The sequence below is a fragment of the Python bivittatus genome, unplaced genomic scaffold (genome assembly GCF_059951505.1).
Source record: "Python bivittatus isolate LINGU-HERP-01145 unplaced genomic scaffold, Pbiv_v1 ctg000110_np1212, whole genome shotgun sequence".
Classification (NCBI taxonomy): Eukaryota; Metazoa; Chordata; class Lepidosauria; order Squamata; family Pythonidae; genus Python; species Python bivittatus.
Window position 1 is genome coordinate 173,034 of NW_028277045.1, and position 18,818 is coordinate 191,851.

Below are 18,818 nucleotides of genomic sequence, written 5' to 3' on the forward strand. Positions count from 1 at the left end.
CTGTGTCGTTTTCAATGAGAGTTGCTTTCATTGAGTACTGAGCGCAGCTGTGACACATAGGCTGCCCTCCAAAGTGAACAAATTATGGATTAAAGCCAACCTTTATATCCAGTTTGGACATCGACTGGTGAAGTGCAGATTGTCCAGTTTGTACCACAACCATCTCAGCTAAAACCTTCTTGCTTCTGAAGGTCTGATCTATGTCACACTTTTGGGAATGGATGAGGCACTTAACCATTTTAAATATTTAATTATTTCCCAACCAGCTCTGTTCAACAGCTGGAAAGCAGAGGCCATGAGGCTGGGGGATACCTCCACACCCTCCTCTTCCATACTCCTGTCCCATCACCCGCCTTGGGTGGGGGGGAGAGAGACATCTTTGCAGATGGAATGGAGCTGCAGAAGTTTCACTTCTATCTCTTCAGCTCAACTGTCCACAGCTGCAGGCCAAGGTTTGTTGCTTCTTGTTTCAGGCTGAAGAGGAAGAGTGGAGTTTTTGTCACCCTTCCCCATCAGAATTTACCACCGTGCAACACCGTAACTGCACTGTCCCAACTCTCACAGTAATAATCTGCCTCGTCTTCAACCTGCGCATTGGTGATGGCTACAGATCCCGTACTCCCAGACCTGGTGGCCGTAAAGCGATCTGGGATCCCTTCTCCCCTGCTGTAGCCATCACAGTGGACAAAGCGAGGGGCTTCTCCAGATTTCTGTTGATACCAGCAAATGCTGTAGCTACTCTGAGTTGTTGTGCAGGGCAGCGTAATTGTCCCTCCCAGGGACACGGAGCTGGAGGAAGGCTGAGTCCAAACAGTCTGACAGTCGATGCCTTTAAAAGGGGGAAGGGGAGAGGTGAAGAAAAAAAAATATTTTGTCAGGGATGCACTTTCTTTTCTCTTAGCCATTTCCTAGGGACCATGTTCTTATGAGAATCACAACCAAATCCTCTCAGGACCCAGGGAAACTGAGTGTTGTGCACCTTATCTGGGTAGTAAGTGAGAAGTGCCAGGAAAACCACAGCCCAGCCCATGGTGAACTTTTGCAAGGTGTGTCCCTTTTTGATGGAAAATTATAAACTTCTTGAGATCTTCTCCTTCCCTTTCCTTAAATGGCCAGCTTTGCCCCTTCATGCAAATGAGATCTGCACTCATTGGTTCCACTAGAATATCTCATTCCCCCAAAGCATTCTGAGGTCTTCTACCTTGGCCAATGACCAGAGGACACATTTTCATAGAGGAGATTTGGAAAGAGTAGAAGAGTTTAATGGTTGGACTCACCACCCGCAAAAAAATTTGACCACCACATTGTGGACCAAGACATCTTTGGGATTTCTTCCAGGTCCTGACTTGGGCATTCTTTGTGGGTTTTCCATTCTCATCCTTTGCCTACTTATCTCCCATAGGTATTGTGGCTGGAAAGGAACCTGCTTTACAGAATTCCTTTGACGTTTTCAACTCTATCCTTTGCTTGGGCCAAAGGGCTGCCATAATGTTCTCTCCGGATTGTTATTGTTATTTTTATTCTTAGTATTATTTAGACTTCGTAGGGCTGCCCACTCCTTGCTTACAAAATTTACCCCAATTCCTCTCTGGGGGATTAAAAGTTTAGATTCACCAGCACTCAAGAAACATCTCTGCAACACAGTGGGCCATCAATACCTCTGGATTTCTTCTAAAGCCACACCTGGGCAAACTTGTTTGGATTGTAGTTAATGTGTGCCAGATGTGAATGCAAGACATTCAGTCTCATTGCTATGTGCTCCACGTGTGCCATTCTCATTTTCTTACACTGTATCTTCATTTGTATATACCAACATTATCTGAGATTTTTTTCACATTTCTCTAAAGCAGGATTTCCCACACTGTGAGGTGCGCTTCTTCTAGGGAGGTGCAGAGTCCTGCAGAAGTGTCAAGAACCTACTAGTTGTGCAATGTTACAAGAAATCCACTTTTCCCAAAGCATCATCGTACTGTTCTCCTCCTTCATTTGCGCTCATTTGGGTGTTTGGATTTTTAACGGAGGTGTGTTCGTTAAGGTGACACTAAAGGGAGGTGTGGGAGCAAAATGTTCAGAACCTCTGCTCTAAAGTTGTCAAATTTTGCTAATGTAAAAGGAAAAGAAGTTCCCACAACTCAGTGGCCTAGGGTTTATATATGTGCTCCCCACAGAAAAGTAAACATACCTCCCACCTTCAAATACCGAATGGTCATAAGTTCAGTTCTTTTGAATCTTTTTCTTCAGAGTTATTCATTCATTCATTCATTCATTCATTCATTCATTCATTCATTCATTCATTCAAAAAGAAAAAAACTCTTTTGAGCATCAGCTTTCATCCAAGGTAGGCAAAGTATGGATTTCAGCCAACTGCTGTATTCTAGTCTGAATACCTATTTGGGGATGTGTTAACTGATCCATTTCTAGCTTCCCCCATCTCAACTCACACTAAGGAGATCCAGGAATCAGAATAGGGAAGGACTTCTCTATTTCTTCCCTTAGGAATGGGTTGGGCCGTGGTCCCTTTGTCAATCTCTTCTTCTCCAAAGCAGATCCTTCCTTGGCAATCGGGAAGCAACGTGGAGCCACAGGCAATGGGGTTTCTAAAGCCAACTCTTTTGTTTCATGCTCCCCTGCCTGATCTCCTTGAGGGATGAGTCCTTGAAGGGTGAAATAGTCCTTTGAGGATGAAAACCAACCTGCAGGAGTCTCTTTCGTATCTCTTCAGCTCAAGGGTCCCCAGCCACAGGCCAAGGTATGTTCCTTCTTGTCCCAGCCTGAAAGGAAGAGTGGAGGTTTTTGTCACAGTTCCCCATCAGAATTTACCACCGTGCAACATACTAGTTGCACTGTTCCAACTACCACAGAAATAATCTGCCTCATCTTCAGACTGCACATTTGTGATGGTTAAAGATCCTGTGGTGCCAGACCTGGTGGCCGTAAACCGATCTGGGATCCCTGGTCCCCTGCTGCTGCAGCCATCACAGTGGACAAAGCGAGGGCCTTCTCCAGATTTCTGTTGATGCCAGCTAATCCTGTTGGTACTCTGAGTTGTCCAGGGAAGGGTGACTGTTTCTCCAAGGGACACAGAGCTGGAGGAAGGCTGAGACCAGGTGGGCTGACAATCAATGCCTTTAAGGAGGAAGGGAGAAGCAGTTAGAGAGTGGGGGGAGAAAAAGAAAGAAATACTGTGAAACTGATGCATCTTCCTTTGCTCTTAGCCATTTTCAAGGGACCATGTTCTTATGAGAATCACAACCAAATATTATCTTCCCTCAGGAAAACTGAGTGTTCTGCACCTTACCTGTGCAGTAAGTGAGAAGTGCCAGGAAGACCACAGCCCAGCCCATGGTGAACTTTGACAAGGAAGATCCTCTTAGGGTGGACAATTATAAAGTTCCTGAGCTCTTCCCCTTTCCTTTCCTTAAATGCCCCAGCTTGGCCCTTCATGCAAATGAGATCTGCACTCATTGGTTCTACTAGAATATTTCATTCTCCCAAAGCATTCTGAGGTCTTCTAGTTTGGCCAATGATCACAGGACTCATTTGCATAGAGGAGATTGAGAAATGGAGGAAGATTTCAAAGGTCTCCATTAAAATCTGACCACCCAGTTGTGGACCAGGGAAACTTCTGGATTTCTCCCAACACCCTACTTTCTGCATGAATTTGACACGGAAATGCTTATGCATAAATGTAATTATCTAGTTCTACCTCATCTGAATCAGCAATTTTAAAGCTAATCTGCAATTTCTAAACAATCCCTAAACTAGCCTTAAGATAATTTTTAAAACAGCAAAAAAAGAAAAACCAAGAAGCCATTGTGCAAAGCAAAGCAGAACATTCTGATCCCCCATTAAATCTAAAACAAACCTGGCCATGTTTGCTCCTCACCCACAGAGATCCTGCACTCTCCAGAAACGCCAAGCAATCCTCACGTTCAGAAGGCGTCTGTCCTGATAGACAGATCGTAGGGTGGTTTCATCCTTGTTTTTTACACCTCTCTTCTGAACAGGGCAGATTTTGCTAGACAAATGGCCCTCTTTGGCAAATGGAGCCAGATCTGCCTAATATTTCTCTTTCGTGGATTCAGACAACTAGCAAAAATCAAATTATATTGGTTTCTTTCGATCCTGTGATGACAAAGGAAGAAGGATTTGATCACAGTACCCCAAGAAAGTTGACCACTGTGAAATATGTCACCAAACCACATTCTAGAGTGATGAGCCTCATCTTCACCCTGGATGCTGGTGATGCTCAAATGCTCACGGATCCCATACTCTCACAGTAATAATCTGCTTCGTCTTCAGCCAGCACGTTGGTGATGGTTAAATATCCTGTGCTGCCAGACTTGGTGGCAGTGAAACGATCTGGGATCCCTTCTCCCCTATTGTAGCCACCACTAGCGTGGACATAGCGAAGGCCTTCTCCAGATTTCTGTTGATGCCAGCCAATATTGTAGCTACTCTGCGTTGTTGTGCAGGACAGCGTAATCATCCCTCCCAGGGACACGGAACTGGAGGGAGGTTGAGTCCAAACCATCTGACAGTCGATGCCTTTAAAAGGGGGAAGGGGAGAGGTGGAGAAAAAAAAACACCATCTTAGGGATGCCCATTCTTTGCTCAATGCTCTTATATAATTTGAAGAGACCATGTTCTTGTGAGAATCACAACCAAATCCTCTCTTCCCTCAGGAAGACTGAGTGTTCTGTACCTTACCTGTGCAGTAAGTGAGAAGTGCCAGGAAGACCACAGCCCACCCCATGGTGAACTTTCTAAGGAATATCCCTTTAGGATGGACAATTATAAAGTTCCTGTGATCTTCTCCTTTCCTTTCCTTAAATGCCCCAGCTTGGCCCCTTCCTGCAAATGAGATCTGCACTGATTGGTTCTACCTGAATATTGTATTCCCCCAAAGCCTTATGAGGTCTTCTAGTTTGGCCAATGATCCTAGCACCTATTTGCATAGAGGAGATTGAGAAATGGAGGAGGACTTCAAATGTCTCCATTAAAGTCTCACCAACCTGTTGTGGACCAGGGAACTTCTGAATTTCTTCAAACGCCCTACTTTATACATGAATGTCAGCCGGAAATGCTTATGCGTAAATGTAATTATGTAGTTCTACCTCATCTCGATCAGCATGTAAAAGCTAATATGCAACTTAAATAGAACCCCTAAACTAGCCTTAAGATGATTTTTTAAAAAAGCAAACAATGACAAACCAAGAAGCCATTGCGCAAAACCAACTAGAACCCCATTAACTCTAAAACAATCCTGCCCACATTTGTTCCTCACCTACAGAGATCCTTCCACTCTCCAAATAATGATCCTGACCTTCAGAAGGTGCCTGCCCTGAAGGCAGCTTATTAGCATGGCTTCATCCCAGCTTATGGCACCTCTCTTCTCAACAAGGGAGATTTTACTAGATAAATGGCCCTCATTGGCAAATGGAGACAGCTCTCCTTATGGTTCTATCTATTGGGTTCAGACAGCTCAAGCAAGATCAAATTATGTTGATTGTTCCAATCCTCTGATAATGAAGGAAGAAGGATTGTATCACAGCGCCCCAAGAAAGTTGACCACGGTGAAATGTGTCACCAAACCACAATCCGCAGCACTGTGCCTCATCTTCACCCTGGATGTTGGTCATGGTCAAATGCTCCATGATCTCCTCATGGGAATCCGTAAACGGCTGTAGGATTCCTTGTTTTTGGCTACAGCCACCACTTTGCACATATTGTGGAGCTTGTTTGGATCTTTGTGGAAATCAGTAAACAGCATTTGAGCTACTAACAGTGCAGGGGAATTTGGATGTTTGTCTTGGGGGCTCCAGATTCAGCTGCAGACTGACCTGGATGACAAGCCACACTGTTGAAGGACAAAAATCAGCGATGACCTTGAGACATTACTCTGTCTTCCCAAATATTTCAACAGTATTATTCAAAGGACAACCGCCAGCAGCTTTCTTGGCTTCCATGGAGCATCTACCCACCGAATTCCTGAACATCACTTTCCAAAACACCAGTTCTCTATAATGGAGGGACGTTCTAAACATGGCGTTAGTGTTCTCTGGGGAGAGTGCTAACTCTGTCCGGTGGAGCAGATTCCTTTCAACTGGAAAGAATCTCAGCATCTTCCACCTCTCTACCTTGTTCTATTATCATTCTTCTATTAGTATGACAATTTTTTCCTGCACTTCTGCAAAGGAGGTTTTTCACAGGGACGGACTTCATTTCTTATTTGAGGAGGCAGCGCCATTTCATGTCTCTGATGCAGTTCCAGGGCTCTCCACAGGCTGCTTCCAGGAGCTGCAGACCCCAAGGACGGATCTCCTCTCCAACTTCCCCTGTCACGTTTTTGAACCAGACCATTTATGGACATCTGTGGAGCACTGATTGGGAAGGGCAGTAGACCTGCTTAGAAATGGACCAACCTAACACATCGCTCTCTCCTAGCAATCTTTTATTCCAGCAACATGCAAAGGGTCTAAAGATACCATTCCAAGCTCCCTCCTCCATTCACCCAACCCGAACCCAGCAAAGCCCAGTGGCTATGATGTTGATAGGGATGTCTGGCCGTGCACTCCTTTTGTCAGCCCCCTGCAAGCAATGTTGAGTGAAGTGTTCAAGCAAGACTTCTACACCTTCTTAGTTTTTGTCTCAGTTCTCCATAGGGTGGAATCACTGTGCTCTGCCCGCTGCTAGCACCAGTTAAACAGTAATAATCACCCTCGTCTTCCTCTCCAATGTTGGAGATGGATAAGATGGCCGAATTGGACGAAGAGTCAACGGAACCAGAAAATCGCTCAGGGATTCCAGAAGGTCTCTTGCTATCCCCATAGATCAATGTGAGAGGACTACTGCCAGGTTTCTGCTGATGCCAGCTCACATAGTTGCTTGAAATGCTGCCACCTGTCCTTCTACAGGTGATCCTGACTGTCTCTCCAGGCAATGCTGACAGAGAAGGGGGTTGAGTCAAGGTGAACTGGGCCAAGGCACCTGCAGGTGGAAGAAATGGGGAAAGAATACAACTGAGCGGTGTCAGAGAGAAAGGCATTGTAACAACTTTAAGGAAAGTAGAAAGGGGACAAGAAAGGGATAAAATATCCAGAAAAGTAGAGCTGTGCATTAGAAGACCAAAATACATTTCACCTCCTCCTAGGAAAGCCATACTTTACCAGTGAAGTAGGTGAGGAGGAAGAGGAGGAAGAGAAACATTTGGGCCATGGCTGAGAAATGGACAACGGATCTTCTGAAACCAATCCTCCCTCTAGGTTGCCCCCTTCGCTCTACTCTTAAGCTCTAGAACTGGTGGCTGAAAAAGTATGCAAATATTTTTTCCGGTCTATTTCTTTTTTAACACACACACACACACACACTCCTGCAGTCCTGAGACAAAGACAAGGGGTGGTGTGCATAAGATCTCATCTGCAAGACTCCCCTGAGGGCTGGGAGAGGGGATGGAACTCCATGGGAGCCTTCCCAAAACACACTGAATGTTCCTCTCACTCTGCAATGTGCAATAAGGTAGCCAAAACGTCTGAGTTCACACAAAATATTACCCCCTTTCCCCTAAAAACCCAAAACCAAACCAAATGCAGCATGTACTCATATCCATTCAAGCCCCTGAATCAGTGTGTTGTGTGAACACTTCCTACACAGTTGATGCTTGACAGTTTTCAACTTCTATCAACAGGAATCTGCTGGGCAGCGATGGACCACCTGCACTTTTCCCCAGTTCAACCCAGCCCAATACCAGGCAGATTTCTTCAGACCGTTCATTGTGTCCTGTGTCCTTTCCCCCTCTGTTCATATGGAAAGGAGGCCACTCTGCCTGCCATCTGAAGACCAAGACAGAGGAGGCTGCATATAGAAATGCAGGGGAGGCAGAGGATGTAGTGAATGACCGTCAGCATTTTAGTGGGAGGAATGCGACGGAAGGTCATGACTGCGAGTCTGCACACTCAATCCCAAAGTTCAGTAAATCCTCTGGAGACCAAAAGTTCCATCAGAGATTTCTTTATTCAGGAGAAGCATACAGCATCATAGTTTGTTGAGTCTAATTCTACATAGCAAAGCCTTGTCCTTTTAAGCCCAACTCCCCCCCCCCCCTTCTATGTTTCTATTCCTGCTTGCAGCTCTTTGCGCCTTGCCCTGCTTTTCACACCTCCTGGCCTTGGATGTCTGTTTCAAGATAGAGATAACGGCACCTGGCCTCCTCTTCCCCCCTTTTATGGCAGGTCAAGCAAACGGTTAGAATAACATTCCCAGTATTTCACTATTGATCTATGGTTAGCAATAAAAGCAAAATAAAAACAATTGAAGGTTCTGGTTTGCGTAGATCCTGACAATGACTTCAACAAAACTTCCCTACTGCCTTTGTCTGATGGAGATTTGCTCCTCTTTAAGGCAAATTCCTGTCCACACTCATACCAACATCCAAGACAAAAATCATGAATGTCGGGGTTATACTTTGAAGACCTTCTTCTCCAAGTCCCCTGCTCTGTGCACACCCTACTGCCACACCATTTGCCCAAGCGGGGGGGGGGGGGGAATCAGCATCTCTTAGGCATCACTTCATGGTCTTCTTCAAAAGGAGGTCAGGGAGAATGCCTTGAAAGAAGCAGCTTCTGTTGTTGTTCTTTTCTCATGCGGGAAAGGAACGATGGAGGCACCTGCTGGGCTCTGATGGGATCTCACATTGTACTTCCTATCATCACCGTTCAAAAGTACAGTGATGTATGTAGTGTGCCAGGCCATATCATGCTATGGTAAGCGGTTCAGCTTATTGTACCGCATCATCAATCAGAGCTCAGTTTCTACCTCCCACACCTTAGCATCTGGCCGGCTAACCATGTCATCTATCGAGACCCTGGAAGTGCGTCTTCTCCATCGCAGCACCAGCCCTCTTGGAGACGTTCCCCCTGAGACCCAGGTGGCCCCACTCTGTTGTTTAGAAGATCCATGAAGACCTGGCTCTTCACCCAGGCCTTTGGCGAGGGAGAGTGAGACCCCTTGCTTCCTTGTGCAGCCCATCGCTTCTCTTGTATTGAATTGATTATAGTTTTTTGTCTGACTGTTGGGAGAGGCCCAGGACCATTGGTAGTCATGCAGTATACAAGCTTACTTCATCGTTGTCATTCTCAGGTTATGTATTGCTCATATACATTAATCCTATTTGCAACAGACTCCCCAATCTGGCCTCTCTGCACTTTTTCTTCTAAAAATTCCATCATCAGCAACTGGAGCATTCTTGGGTGGTCCATACATTAATTCAACAGATCTAGAAGGCAATGGGGTGGGGAAGGGGGTTCCAATCCCCCACTCAGAGGGAGGATTCAGTCCACTGCACAGCATTAGAGGCGGGAAGGGCTGTCCCAGGCAACCTGGACCGGATCCTGAAAACTCGGACTATCCTAAAGAGAAGTGGCAAGAGAGGCGGCATGAAGTCCTGGAGATGATTAGGTCACCCACTGAAGAAAGGATGGGGGAGGGGAAACATATGGAGAACTGAGACAAAAATTGAGAGGGTGTCTTTGCCCGGCTAGGAAGTTTCACTTTGCTTTGGTGCAGGCAGCTGGCAAAAGGACTGCCTGCAGTGAGCAATTTTTAGTGAGAGCAGAAACACCGGGTTCTGCGTCTTACAATGGAAAGAAATGGAGCCAGTCCTTAAGAAATGGAGATGATATCAGCAGATTAACATGCAGATTTCCTATAGTTCCTTAGCTTTCGATCTCTTCTTATATTTCCATGGTGGTTGAGTCAAGGTGAACTGGGCCCAGGCACCTGCAGGTGGAAGAAATGGGGGGGAAATCCATTTGCATTGTATCATCTTTAAGGAAAGTAATAAGGGGGCAAGAAAGGGATAAAATATCCAGAAAAGTAGAGTTGTGCACTGGAAGACCAAAATACATTTCACCTCCACATAGGAAAGCCATACTTTATCAGTGAAGTAGGTGAGGAGGAGGAGAAACATTTTGGCCATGGCAGAGAAATGGGCAACAAGGGATCTTCTGAAATCAACGCTCCCTCTAGGTTGTCTCTTTATCCACTCTTAAATTAAGTCCCAAGGGGGTGCTGCAAAATCATGCAAATATTATTCCCATCTATTGGTTTTTTAAGCCTCCCCCCCCCCCCCATCCATTCTTTGACAAGTAAAAGAGGTGGTTTGCATAAGATCTCATCTTCAAGACTCCCCTGTGGGGTGGAGTTAGGGGGTGGAACTAGCAGCTCCCTTCCCCCAATACAGAGAAGCGACCTGTTTCTAGGTGAGTGTACAATGTGCGAAAAGCAAAGGTACAGGTCCCATGCAAAGCACCAACCCCTCCCCACAAGCCCACACCAAAGTAGATTCATCATGCGGTCACACCCATTAAGTGACCTGAATCGATGTGTTGTCTCCCGTCTACTGGCTGTTTGACAGAGCTCTCCCATTTCAAGAAAAGCCTATTGGTGGCCCTCAACAGACTGCATCTTTCCCCAGTTCAGCACAATCGCAACCCAAGTGGACTTCTGCAGGCGTTTCTCCCCATGTTCACATGCAAAGGACTGCAATCCTGCACTGGCCGCTTGAGCAATACTGCAAAAGAGGTGGAATCCGAGTTGGTGGAGGGGAGGAGAGAGATGTCGCATAGTCTCCATGGGAGAAGAAGGGTTGATTGCTATCAAGGGGAAACGCCAATTGTAGGACAGGGAACATTCCTATGAGGCGAATGTGGTGTAACTAGAGTAGATCATGGCTACCATGGTCCACCTAAAAGGAATCATTGGGTTGATGGTGATGGGAAGGTCACAATTTATGGAAACGTCTCTCCTTCTTCTGCTAACTGCACAGCCATAGAGGCCAGAACTGGTGGGAAAGGAGGCAGGAAGGTCTGACTGGTGATTAGGTCACCCCTGAATAAATGTTTGGGGAGGAGAACTGTTATGGAATGAAATCATGGATCAAACACTAAGAAATAACAGAAAATGAGCAGGGCCGGGGCTTTCAATCCTCACTTCATTTTTTCCATAGTTGATTCAATTCACTTTCTATCGCAAGACCTTGGTTGTTGTTTTTTTACTGAAAATTGCTGTCTATAGTGACTCCTATTGTCAGCCATCTGCAAGTGATAAAAAGTGGAGCTTGTCAACAGTGATGAGAAAGTTTTGGTCTCAGTCCTCCATTGGGTTGAATCACTGTGCTCGGCCCACTGCCATCATGAGATGAACAGGAATCATCAACCTCGTCTTCTGCTTGAATGTTGGAGATGGACAAGGTGGCCGAATTGGAGGAAGAGTCCACAGAACCAGAAAATGGCTCAGGGATTCCAGAAGAGCAGAGGAATATCCCCCTTCCACTCCCCAGGGCACCACAGAACTGATGACAGGATCTGGAATGCTCCTCTTCCACAGTGAAAGGGTTCTGCCAAATGCAGGAAATACCCTATATGTGACATTCAGAAGGATAGAAGCAGAATGTGGGTTTACTCCCATCCACTTTCTGTTTCAGGCCCAGAAACCTCTTGTTTCAGGTCTGCATCTGAAGGCAACAGTGTGTAGCCCATCATTATGCCACATGGCACAGAAATAATCCCCTTCATCAGCACCCTCAACGCTTGAAATGGTCAACTTTGCATTGTTGTCATAGGTGTCTGCAGAAAAACGTTGAGGGATCCCGGAAGCTCTTTCCCTGGACTTGTAGATGAGCAACCTTGGAGACTGTCCTCCTTTCTGCTGATACCAGGATGGGTTAGTAGGGCTGATAAACTCCACTCCTTGTAGAGTACAGGTGATGGTGGCTGTTTGTCCAACAGCCACTGAAACAGGACCACTTTGAGTCACCAGAGCCTGGGAGATGAAACCTGTGAAAAATGAGATTAAGTCACCCTCCCATCTTACAAGACTACAGATAAATCCTGTGTTACTGTAGATGGAAGATAATAATTGTTGTTGTTGGATGAGGAGGAGGAGGAGGAGAGGAAGGGGAAGAAGAAAGCAATGTGTCCATCTTCTTCCTCTCTGTTAACATTTTTCTGAGAGAATGTGATATTCTTTGCAAAATCATGAAAAAGCAACTACATTTCAAAGGGGGCCCCATTCCAATCAAACCTGTCAACTTTTCTCACTGCTAGAATAAGCCAGTTGGAAGAAATGCTGGTCCAAGACCATGGTTGAAAGCTTAGAGAGTTTGAATAAAGCAAAAACATAAGTTCCTCCTATTGAAAATACCAGAGGCATTCTTCAACCACCCTGTCTTCAGTTCTAAGATTTTATTTATGTATTAGATTGATATCCTGCCTTTAATTTTTACAACTCAAAACAGTATAGATAAGGGCTCCTCCTTTTATTTTCCCAACAGCAAAAACCATGACCAAAAGAACTCAGATTTTTTTTTAATGTGCCTCTACAAGTGAGAACTCAACTGAAGCCCCCCCAATGCTCACCAAAGCAAGACACTAAGACAATGATGACTCCATAGCCGTTCAGAGCCATAGTGATGAACTGAAATGAGAGCAGCTGAGCAGAGTTCTCCCATTCTTCTCATTTAAATTCTTGGGAGGGCTAGGAAAGTTGTCCTATATGCAAATCCGCACTTCCTTCCTGGAGCTGAATCTCTGGGGATAAATACTTTGCTCAAAGGTTTTGTTTTTTAATGAGGGGGTTTTTTTTTTGGCCAGCACAGTGAAAGAAATAGCTTTAGAAATTATATTCTTGGCATAGAACTACTATTATGGACCCTGAGTTTTCTTTCTCATAAGCAGGGACTCCTCTCATTTTGCTCTTGCTTTAAAAAGTCACCCTCGTTCCTTAATTAACTCCTACTGAGGCTTTAGTTGTATTCTCCTCACATTGCTTCCTGCACAGGTTTGCTACTAGAGGTGAGTAACATTGCACTTGGGATCTTCAGCTCAAACACATTCCATTAAGTCTCCTAATGGCAGACGGGATTGATCTGCATCACAGCAATGTGTTCAAAACTGACTGGATAACTAGGAAGATGCACCCAGATCTTCCAAAAGGTTTGGGAAACCGAATCAATCTCATACAATACTTTAAACTGAGCATCAAACCGGATTCCCAAAACGATTCAAATGATCAGACTGAACTGATGATTTGAAAGTAACTGTGATGGAAGACATGAGCGAGGAGGTCCAAGGTCATAAGGCAGGGGAGAGGAATCCCAAGCAGCCCTCAACCAGAGCGTGTGAAAGTGAAGAGAAGGAGATGGGCCCCACCCTAAGAAATTCAGAGTGTTTAGCTGCTGTCATCAGGGGTTAGAGTGAGTCTGGCGAGACTGATGTCAGGTTCAGCCCAAGAAACTCAGCAGGACAATTCAGGAACAGGTCAGTTATTTTATTAGCTTACACCTACTAGACAGAATCTCGCCAGACTCACTCTAATCCCCGATGACAGCAACTAAATGCTCTGAATTCCTTAGGGTGGTGCCCGTCTCCTTCTCTTCACTTTCACATGCTCTGGTTGAGGGCTGAGGAGACGCTTGGGATTCCTCTCCCCCGCCCTATGACCTTGGACCTCCTCGCTCATGTCTTCCATCACAGCAACCAAGTGGCTTCACAGATGATCCACACACTTCCAGATGACACCATTCCTGTCCCTCTCTTGTCCCTGGTAGCATTCTCCTTAACTTATTTGGAGAACCCAACTTCATCTTCCTTAATTCCTTGGGGGGATCATCCAACCCATGCTTCTCTTCTCCAGCTGACCTGAACTTCACATTCATCTTTACAAGGTCCTCCCTTTGCAGTACATTCCCTTTTCACATTTTTTTTTTAAGAATGACGAATGTTAAAACCGAAATATTCATTGTACATGCACCTCTTTTTCTCCACCTCCCAACAGATCCTGAAGTAGGCACAATGATGGGGAAATTTATCTTGATCTGAGAGAAAGGGAAGAGCCAACCTGCTGGTAGATTCATGTATTAACATTGAAATTATCCTTCCCACCCTTTCAGATGGGGCAGAAAATGGACAGGTTTCCCCCAGATCTCCACTAGGCCGTTTGATTTCCAAACATCATTTAAATGCATTTAACTTATTTTTTTCCCGTTGACAACTTAGAGATACATCAGCTGTTTCTCTCTCCCCCCTTTCCTTCTTAACAGATCTGAGTTTCAGCTTCAACTCTACACCTGCCTGCATTCTAGTGTAACAGGTTATTGTGCAACACCCTACAGTATTAATTTCTTTCATCGTCAGCTAGAGATGGAGGGTATCATGAGCTTTATTGTATTACTGTACAGATCTCTGAAGAAATGGTTGGGAATCACAGAGACTTTTATTGGAATTGTACATGAGGAGTTGAAGAGCCACCTCTGGTCTCTGTTGTTAGGAGGAGGGGTTGGATCTAAAAATCTCCCGATTGTGCAAAGTGCAGGAGAAGAACACCCTCCCTCCAAGTTTCATTTGTTATGGAAATGATAAAATCCTTGATCTTTTCTCTGTTAATTTGATTATTTTTATGCTATTCTAACTTTAAGAAGAAAACCCTCTTCTCACTACCCATGGCCATCTTGAGCTGTAGAAAGGACAAGCCTACCTCCATATTTTCTTCCTTCTTGTTCCTCAATCTTGAATGTTCAAGATTGCTTTTCAACACTATTAGATCTTTCCCCCATCACTGAAGTGAGCTGTTCTAAAGTTCTCCCAAGTCTGGAATTTAAAATGAAATATCATTGCCTTTCAACCTGCCTGCAAATTTCCTTAACGTGCTGGGATTAGACTGGCAAATATTCAAAGGAGTGAAAGCATCTTTTCAGACTAACACTTTTTATTAAAGGCATAAGCTTTTGTGACTTCCAGCTCACTTCCTCGGGTGCAATGGAAGAGTTAGCCAGATTTCTGAATTTTGCCTGCTATAGACTAATGTAGTTCTCCTCTTATAATGGAACACTTTGTGGAGGAATACACAACAGCCCTCCAACTTGAATTCAAATTGTTTAGGGAACCAAAGGCCCTGTTTTTTGAAAATCAGTGACAAAAATACTTTGTCACACCAAATCTTGCATTGAAACTTAATTTCCATATGACATTCAGAGTGCTCCCATTTTTGCAATGCGTCCAGGAATTTAAAAATGTGCATGAGGTAACAAATGGGATCCCAAATGCATATATTCCCATGAAAACATGTACATTGTAATAAGGATAATGGTCTGCAAAAAATCGGTACAACTTCCCATAAAGAGGAATATGTCTGGAGAAGACCTGTGCATCAGAATAAGTATTTGTCATTCAACTTTTTAAAAAGATAACCTTAAGTCTGACAAACTGCACTGAAAAAGCACAGCCAGAAACACAAGAAATTGTGGAAGCCTAAGTTCAACAGGAGTTGAAAAGAGACAAGAATTCCAGATGTTCATGCCAATCCTGTTGGGATCCCCTGTGCTGCTAGTATAAAAGGCAGCCAAAAGCCCACTTGGATTCTTGAACATGTTATAGCTCCATGCAGCAGACACCCCTTACCCCAGCACGAAAAGAGGACAATGGACAACCAGTTCCTTCAGATCTTCCCAAAGCTCAGGAACCTAACTTTGGATCCAGCAAGTGACCCTCCTTCTCCTTCTGAATATCCAGGATCTATTTCTTGATCTCAGAGCTCCTCCTGGTGGCAAGCCTTTCCAGTGACTTTCTTTGCTTGAGGTGGGTGAGGCTGAATGAATCAAACAGATGTTCAGATCAACAAAGGTTTCCTCCCTGGGGAAGAGGTGACAGGTGCAGCAAAAATATCTGTCTGTGGTTTCCTTGGGTCTGAATGACAGTTAACCACAAATAAGAAGTATGGTAATATAGAGGCACCATCACACACAAATAGTTTCCCATTGTCTGAAGTAGGCTGAGATCTTTGCAGATACCTTTGGATGCTAACATTGAAAGTGGTTGTATAACTTTCTCTTTCTTGCTCCTATAACCATTTTCTCCATCTGTTCTTGGATCCCTAGGTCTGCTTTACACTGTAAGGCCCCTGGGGAACGGCCTGCTAAATCTACTCTTTTGAAAGTGCTCTGTAGATTGGCAGACTCAACCAACTGATCGCTAATCTTTCACCCAAACCCTGTGCATTTCAACAGGAACCATGTGCAATTACCCTAGTTTGGATCCAGCCCAACAGTTCCACCTGTTACAGTAAGAACATTGAATCCAGCCACAGATGAAGGAGGAGGATTTGTAATGCAAATTTGTTGTCCAGCCACAAATATGCATCAAAAGTTCTTCTAACTGGGCCTCCCAAATTAAATGCATTATGGATCAAAGCTGGAGAACATCTTCAAACCTTAAGCTGAATCCATCAGCCAGCTTGCTGCCTCTTACCAGTTGTTGAGTATGAATTCCCCATGGGGTAGAAGTAGGGTTTTATTCTCATTAATCCATAAAGTGTAGCACAGTGCTATTCTGGCCCTGTTGAAGTCAGGCAATAATAAGTGCCTTCATCCACTGCTTGGACTCCAGAGATGGTTAGATAACAGGTGTTAAGGGTGACATCTTTGAAAGCAGCAAATCTTTCTGAGACACCAGTTTTTATTCTTTGAATGGACTTATTTTTATAATACAAAAGATATTTTGGAGTGTTTGGGTGTTTATGCTGAATCCAGGATATGATGGAAGTTGTCATGTTGCCGTTGGAAATGGTGCAAGAGATCTGAGCAGCATTTCCCAGGAATGCTGAGACGGAGACAGGCTGGATGAGTGAGGTTGTTGTATCTCCTGTGGTTGGAACACAACAAGCACACCACACAGATTAGCCCAGGCTGTTTCTTTCTGCAACAGGTTCTTCAGATGATGCTGAGGATTTGGAGTCCTTGACTCCATCCTTTGAAACGTGGTTAAGCAAGCGATAGAGACAGCAAGTTGCACGTTGGTCCTGTTGGGATAACAACTACAACTCCCTCAATTTTTTCTCATTGCCTGTTATGCCTAAATTGCCACTCCAAACACGTCCGTGGAACCTCCTACCTTCAGTTCCTCCCCAAAACTCACTTTTCCTGGGAAGCATTTGGATCATACTCCAGCGCCATATAACTTACGATTACAGCTGAGCCAACCCTAGAAACTGGAAACAATTGTGCTATTTGCTCTTATAGAGAGCCATAGAGATGACCTTGGAGACGGTCTGCACGAACCAAAATGTGCTTGAAGCCCTGGAAACAAGGGAAGCGTTAAGAAGAAGCACAGACTGGGTTCACCCTAACTCCCAAGGAAGAGAAACCTCCATTAAGCTTTCAAGATTTTGTTAGCCTAGATCAGTATTTCTCAACCTTGGCTGCTTTAAGCTGTGTGGACGTCAACTCCCAGAATTCCCCAGCCAGCATGTTGAAGTCCACACAGCTTAAAGTGGCCGAGGTTGAGAAACACTGACCTACATCAATAAAGTTGAGTGCTCGTCAAATTCATGGATTTTGTTTCCTGACCTGGCCTACCTTGAAGGGCAGACAGCTCCTCTCCCCCACCCACCACGTTTCCATTCCCCTTCCTGGCCTTTCTTTAGCTTGGGTCTTCTTTATGCTGTAAGTCCCTCGCCAGGTCTATTCTTCCCAAAGCATCATCTGCATGAATGGGTTCTGTCCATCCATCAATCTGTAGGGGGACCAACTGATCGTGGCTTAAACCCTGCCCATTTCAAGAAGATCCAAGTGCAATTAATTTAACCTGCATCTATCGCACTCTCCCTCATGACATCATCCAATAACTGTAACCCACAAATCAAGGGGAATAATTTGCAGTTTTGGCAAAAAAAGAATATTACCCCAGCCACTTGCTATCAGGAGCCCCAGAGGCAAGAAAGCTGATCCTAGCAAGGTCATGTTAAAAATCAGTCTTGCAAGGGATTGGCATTGATCTCTAATAAAAATGCTGATTTGATGGCAATCATGGGGCACATTTAAATACAACAATTTATAGACCAGACCAAAGCAGAATGCAAATGAACTCCAACCCCTGGGGGGTTGGCATATAACAATCACGTTTCCAAACCGTAGGAAAACATTAGTAAGGGTGGCAACCAGTGGTGTGCTACAGCCAGCTCATACTGGCTCACGAGAACCCGTTGTTAACTTTTCTGGAATTTTGCGAGCTGGCTGAAAATAGAGTCGAGCTACTACAGCTAGTGCCCCCCTCTTGTTAAACACTTACCAGCACACCACTGGTGGTAAGGCAGAAACAGTGAGATGCCGTTGTACCCGGTGCTCTGGAAATTTAAGAGCATCCTTCTGAGTTTGCAGGCAGAAATCTCCCCATGACCTGCTACCGCATCTCCAGGCCTAGAATCACAGAATCATAGACTCATAGAGACATAGAATCATAGAGACACAGAATCATAGAATCAGTCATAGAAATATAGAATCATAGAATCATAGCCATAGAATCATTGAGACATGGAATCATAGAGACACAGAATCATAGAATCAGCCATAGAAATAGTCATAGACTATGACTATCATAGAATCATAGTCATAGAATCATAAAATCATAATATAGAATCATAGAATCATTGAGACATAGAATCATAGAGACACAGAATCATAGAATCATAGAATCAGTCATAGAATCATAAAATCATAATATAGAATCATAGAATCATTGAGACATAGAATCATAGAGACACAGAATCATAGAATCATAGAATCAGTCATAGAAATATAGAAGCATAGAATCATAGCCATAGAATCATTGAGACATAGAATCATAGAGACACAGAATCATAGAATCATAGAATCAGTCATAGAAATATAGAAGCATAGAATCATAGCCATAGAATCATTGAGACATAGAATCATAGAGACACAGAATCATAGAATCATAGAATCAGTCATAGAATCATAAAATCATAAT

General features: G+C 44.3%; 1 long non-coding RNA gene and 1 gene segment (V, D, J or C); both read right to left on the reverse strand.

The window, feature by feature from the left end:
* Positions 1–2,709: 2,709 nt before the first annotated feature.
* On the reverse strand, positions 2,710–4,756 carry LOC148216409 (immunoglobulin lambda variable 4-69-like). The segment is given in 3 exon segments: positions 2,710–3,126; positions 4,273–4,548; positions 4,711–4,756. Coding segments are annotated over 3 exon segments (639 nt in total).
* A 3,402-nt stretch (positions 4,757–8,158) lies between these two features.
* Positions 8,159–12,493, reverse strand: LOC103055173 (uncharacterized). Its single transcript, XR_015795435.1, has 3 exons — positions 12,417–12,493; positions 10,990–11,834; positions 8,159–9,777 (listed from the first exon to the last, which is right to left on the reverse strand). It is a non-coding gene; the product is annotated as an uncharacterized LOC103055173 (long non-coding RNA).
* Between the last annotated feature and the right edge of the window lie 6,325 nt (positions 12,494–18,818).